At 40.2% G+C, this 6,000-nt stretch overlaps 1 protein-coding gene across 3 annotated transcripts in view; it reads right to left on the bottom strand.

Moving 5' to 3' along the window:
• The window catches only part of plekhg5b (pleckstrin homology domain containing, family G (with RhoGef domain) member 5b), a 101,747-nt gene that overhangs the window by 45,098 nt on the left and 50,649 nt on the right, over positions 1-6,000 (bottom strand). Inside the window, exon 1 of one of the 3 annotated variants that reach the window (XM_024293580.2) lies at positions 2,937-3,404. The exons of the other annotated variants lie outside the window; for them this stretch is intronic. Within the exon in view, the coding sequence (XP_024149348.1) occupies positions 2,937-2,939 (3 nt within the window). The 5' untranslated portion in view covers positions 2,940-3,404. Of the gene's footprint in view, positions 1-2,936; positions 3,405-6,000 lie in introns of those variants that run through there. 3 annotated transcript variants of the gene reach the window in all.

The raw sequence follows: 6,000 nt of genomic DNA, 5'->3' as shown, positions 1-6,000 counted from the left end.
ATTTAACACATTTATATAACTTTTTATCTGGTGAAGAACTAATTCAGGCTGATTTAGTGGTAAAAATTTAGCCTTTTCCTTATTTTTACTTGCAATTTTTTACACTACCTGAAGGTATAATACAGTTCTAAGCCGGTTCACCTACCATACCACAATTGTTAACTAAAATATATTCCTTCAATGCAGTTCTGCATATTGCTGTTCATAAAAGCCACTAAGCCACGAAGCTCCACTAAGCTTTGACTGGACGGTGCGGCTCAGGTAAGAGGTTTAATGAACGCTCAATCAGCTTATCAAAAGCGGTAATGTTACCAATCTGCCGCAGAAACACGGACGCCGTCTGTTTGGTCTCCAACAGATCCAACGGAGGCGGGAAGTCTGTCTGTAAACGGCATGTTTGCGACGATTTCAACATTTTGGACATTTTTCTCTTAAATGATTAAGGAAACTCCTAAAAAGGATCAAATTTTACATTTTTAAACAAAACTACTGTAAATTTGCGGAGTCTTTCAAGGTCAAGAATGTGTGTGAGTCATTTACGGTTGGAGAGGACTCCGGGTATATTACAGTAACTGTATACAATATTTCATAACACTCTCCTCAGACACACTCATCGGTGATCAGAGGGTTTTTTTTCCATCTTACATGAAAACACTTTGGTGGAAACAGCAGTTCAAAGCAGACAAACGTTCAAGCTCCATATTTAAAATCCAGTCTTTAACTGAGTTTCCTTTCACTTTAACACCTGAGGTGTTGCTAATGACTCCTAAACACAAAACCTTTAACTTATTGTAACTTTTTAAGCATTAAAGCGATAATTCCAGTAGATTTTGTAGGAGAAAAGCGGCTCGCTTTTCTCCTACAAAATCTACTAGAATTATCGCGTTAAAAGTTGAAAAGTTACAGTAAATAAAAGAACATAAACACTGTAGCTCTGGTGGTTAAAGGGTTAAAAATGGATGCATAATGGGAAAACGTAACCATAATTCGCCATAAAAGGACCTCCGGAAATGCCTCTTCTTTAAAAATGAATTTATGTGTTTCGTAATTAAGTGGAGTCTATCCAAAAAAAATATCGCCTCCTTATTTTTCCCACTCTGTTTCCAGATTTAGAAACGGATGCAGTTGGTTTTTACCAACACTTGTTATAGGAAAGTTTGGGGTTTAGCAGACGAGACATTAAGACGATCACAGTTAGGATGTCACAAAACCTCCTACAGCCGCGTGAGAGAAGCAGTGCGACCAAATCCTGGAAAAGCTCGAGTGTCTACTTCCGTGAAGTCAAGTGTTCTGACAATAAAAGGCGAGACAACGCCAAGTGGATTGTGCTGCAAAACCAGCAGCTTTCCAATCCATGGCTGCAGGGCAGGAGGAGGAGATACTGACAGGAAAGGGGCTGAGGAGGACCAAAAAAGGAGGAAATGTGACAGTAGAAAGAAAGAAGTGGGTATTCCCACTGAAAGCGGAGCTTCTGCTGACTCGAAAAAGAAAGTGCTTCTATATAATATGACTGGGAAATTGATTGTTTGCTCTATGAAAGGGAGAGCACCGGCAGGTACCGAGGTGAAGGCAACCCGATATGAGAAGCAGATGTGAAAGAACAATCAGACTTTTCAGGAGCTGCTCTGTGCTACTACAGATGTTTGACGGGGTCTCTCCCAGCCCAGGGAAGGAAAACGGTTAAAAGGTCCTCTGAAAATCAATAAATCATTTTAATAAATCCAAGCACTAATTTGTCAAGCAAAAAAGTCCCACATTTGTCACTTTTTTCAGGGCTTATTCCAAGTATGTAAAGTCTTTTCACATTTATTTAATTGTGTTCAGGTCAAAATTGACCCATTTTCACATGGGTCAATTTTGACCTGAACACAAAAAAAGGGTTAAACATCAAACGTATAGTTAACAAAAGTAGAAAGAGAACACACCATTTGATTTACGAGTTAAAAAAAACCAAAAAAACCCATAAAAAGCAAAATGACTTGCCATAGACTAATTTGACTAGCAAAAAAAGACCCACATTTGTCACTTTTTCAGGGTTTATTCCTAGTATGTGGAGTCTTTACACATTTATTTTATTGTGTTCGGGTCAAAATTGACCCATTTTCACATGGGGCCATTTTGACTGTGAAAAAAGCAAAACGGCTTGCCATAAAACTAATTTGACTAGCAAAAAGAGACCCACATTTGTCACTTTTTTCTGGATTTATTCCTAGTATGTGAAGTCTTTACACATTTGTTTTGTTGTGTTCGGGTCAAAATTGACCCATTTTCACATGGGTCAAAATTGATTGTGAAAAAAGTACAACGGCTTGCCATAATACTAATTTCACTAGCAAAAAGAGACCCACATTTGTCACTTTTTCTGGGTTTATTCCAAGTATGTCAAGTCTTTTCACAAGATAGTCATGTAACCCGGATTTATTCTATTTGTGTTCCCATATGAAAATGGGTCAATTTTGACCCGAAAAGATAAAAAAGGGTTAAACAGCAAATGTAAAGTGAAAAAACGTAGAGAGAGAACACACCATTTGATTTATGAGTAAAAAATAAATAAAAAAACCTATAAAAAACAAAACGACTTGCCATAGCACTAGTCAGGGAAAAAAAACTCCATATGTGTCACTTTTTCTGAGCTTATTCCTAGTATGTGAAGTCTTTTCGCAAACTAGTCATTTTTACTCCAATTATACCACTGTGTTTGGGACAAAATTGACCCATTTTCACACGGTCAATTTTGACCCATGTGAAAATGGGTCAATTTTGATATGAATACGATAAAAAGCTAAACTGACCTATGTGAAAATGGGTCCGTTTTAACCCAAACACAATAAAAGAGTTAAATAGTAAATGTAAAGTGAACACAGGTAGAAATAGAGCACACCGTTTGATTTACGAGTAAAAAAACTTAAAAATGTATAAAAAGCAAAACGACTTGCCATAGAATGCTTCCCTGGAAAATCCACCGATGAGTTTCAGTTGAAGAACTAATCAATATCCCTAAGGTACAGCAGACAGCAGGAGGTGAAGGTTCCAAACTCACTCCACACCTTTGGAGCTCCTGAAAATAGTCCCGAGCTTCTTGGAAAAATCAGTAAATGGGAGAGAAGACGGAATCGAACCAGCGTGGAAGAGGTTCTGTGTTTACTACCACTGTGTGCTGGGGGGGTTGGAAGCACACTGACACAGACAGGAATAATCAACCCCGCCTTCCTGCCCGATCACTCCCCCACAAGCTCACACACATCCCAGCTGACTCATGTAAACCAAAACCAAATCTCTTTTTTTTCTTCTTCAGAATGCTGTCAAAGTTTCCCATCTGTCTGACATGTCAGCCTCCTCGGTCCAGGTGATCGTCTATTACGTAATCTCAAACTCATCTCTCCTGTTCCTTCGTTTGAACTTTAACCCTCCGCGGAACCAAATTCAAATGTTTTATGTTGTTTTTTCCAAAGAACTGAACAAGGGGAAGAAATGGGAAATAAATCTGTCATCACTGCCATCAGCAGATGAATCGAGCAACTCCTAAAGTACCTTCTGTTTAGTCTGGTCCATATTGAGGAACAAATATTGCATATCTAATACAATCTATCTACATCCACACTCTGATTTTTATATTTTTAAAGGACAAAAGTATTCCTATCCAGCATAGAATCCAATAGGTGCAACATTACAGTAGCAGAGTCCTAAGTGTTGTTTGGGCATGCCCCAAAGAGACGCTATCCATTAATCTAATGCAAATACGACCAGATAAGGGGAAAAAAAAAACAGCCTTTTTCCCAGCCTTGTTGTTGCACGCTTTTCATTCAGCAGAGGGCTACAAGTGAGATAAAGTCATACTGTGTCCTGTAAATGATTACTTTGCTGATGCCGCCCCTCCCGACAGTCCTCGCTACTCAGCCACACATGGCTGAGCACTTACTCGTGCACAGATGGAGAAGACCTAACGCTCAAAGTCACTTCCTCTGCAGAAGAGATGGCCCTGCCTACTGTACAGGTCACGGATGGACGAAATGACTAGAAATGCCAATTGCAAATTTGATTTTAAGAAGTAGTATCAAGTCTGGACAGAAGCTCTTCAGCGGCTGACATAAATCTGCGGATTGTTGCTTTAATTCTGTTATTCTGTGAACAAATGTTTGATGGAAGTTCAACCCAAGTACATGTCAACACTAAGGCTTATATGTCTTGGCGTTCGGTGCATTCATGAAAAAACAGATGACAGCAACTTTTCAGGTGTGCTCATAGATGGCGGTAGAGCGGTTGGATGGCTCAGTTGGATGGGTGTACAACTGGCGCACGGGAAACTATGGTCCCCTTCCAAAGTCAAGAGGACCTGGTGGCAGGCAAGATAGTGACTGAAAATCATTAGCCGGAAATGGAAATTCCACAAGAAGAGGGTTTATTAAAGGATATTAATAAAAGCGTTCAAATTTATAAAACTGTTAAGACATTAACATTGGAGTTTACGTTTGAACGCTGTTATCTTGCGCTAACCTCTTTACGCTATCAATGTGAATCAGCTTTGTCGCGGAGCAAGTGGCTTTGGAGCGATATAAAATAACTTTATATTAGTAATGTATAGCATATCCGTGAAAATCCACTTGAAAGTCTTGTTTACCAGCTCTAAGCCGCTTTTCTCACAAAGGGTGTCAAACTTGATCACACATGGGGCCTAAATCCAAAACACACCTTAGGTCGCGGGCCGAACATTTGCTAAACACACACAAAATTAATTTGTTAAACTTTAAAAAAAACATAACTTTTAACGAATAAAAAAAACGTCGGGACGCAGCCGGCACCGGTACCCTAACCTGGTCCCTGTCTGGTACCGCGTTCTGAACCAGTACTGCATCTGGAACCAGTACTGATCCCTGCCCGGAAATGGGTTAAGGCTAGGGTTATAACACTGGTGTGGTTCTGGTCCTGGTTCACCGCCTGGAGGTTGGGGACCCCTGATTTAATTGGACCAGCCAGCACAACAAAAAAATGAAGAGTTAGGTAAACCCAAAACGTCACTTATTGACGCGGTCGGGTCCTTAACCATGCGTCAACATGTGAAGAGTTGAGAGTGAGAATGTGTTGCAATATGTTACCAGCGCAAGATAACGTTGGGCCTTTAATAACAAAAATATAAAATGATCTGGCAGACTGGATATAATTACCAGGAGAGTAATTGTCAGATGTGGTGTGAGGAGTAACAGTATGTCAAAGACTATTTTAGGGTTTGACAGAAACACCTCAGGTGGTAAAGGTTCAAAGCTTAAATAAACAAACAAAAAAAATGTATCTGTTGGGGTTGCGGGCTATAATTGTCTTTTTCAACCAAAGATAAGAGTATTTTTCCACCGAAATGTTCGGGGTATGTGTGTTGGGGGGGATGTTTATGATGTTGAAGTCTTGGACTTCCTTCCAGCTAATGACTTTCAGTAGCCGTCGTTTCTGCCACCAGGTCCCTCTCTTCAAATTAGCTTAATCCAGTGAGTCCCTTCCCGCTGGAGCAGGGGAACTCAATCACACAAGGGGCCTAGTGCCTAAGTATGAAACCAAAAGGGGGCCCAAGTCTGGGTCTTCCTGTGCTGGTCCCCAGCCCGGATATAAAAAAAAAAAACATTGTGTCAGGAAGGGCATCCGGCGTAAAACTCTGCCAAAACCACCTTATTTGTCCCCTGATTCGACGACTCCTGAGAAGAAATAGGTTCCCTTTCACATTTTAAACTATCGGAGTTGCCCACTCTTGACGCACGTCAACCTTCATCTTCTTTGTATCATCTTAATCGCTCTGCCAGTTTCCCAGACTTCAACCCAAGACTTTTAAATAGAGCCACTGTCCCATTCCAGAACAAGCTTTCAGACCCGTGTAGCAACTTGCTTTTCAAAATGGCTTCTAGTCATACAACAACAAACCCTTTTGAAGTTATCAGACAATTATTAAGCCTCTGATGTGAGGCATGTATTGTTTTGACTCTTCTCATTAATCATCTAAAGCTGCTACCAGTGACT

The sequence above is a fragment of the Oryzias melastigma genome, linkage group LG7, assembly GCF_002922805.2.
Source record: "Oryzias melastigma strain HK-1 linkage group LG7, ASM292280v2, whole genome shotgun sequence".
Classification (NCBI taxonomy): domain Eukaryota; kingdom Metazoa; phylum Chordata; class Actinopteri; order Beloniformes; family Adrianichthyidae; genus Oryzias; species Oryzias melastigma.
This window is presented reverse-complemented; position numbering and strand designations above follow the sequence as displayed.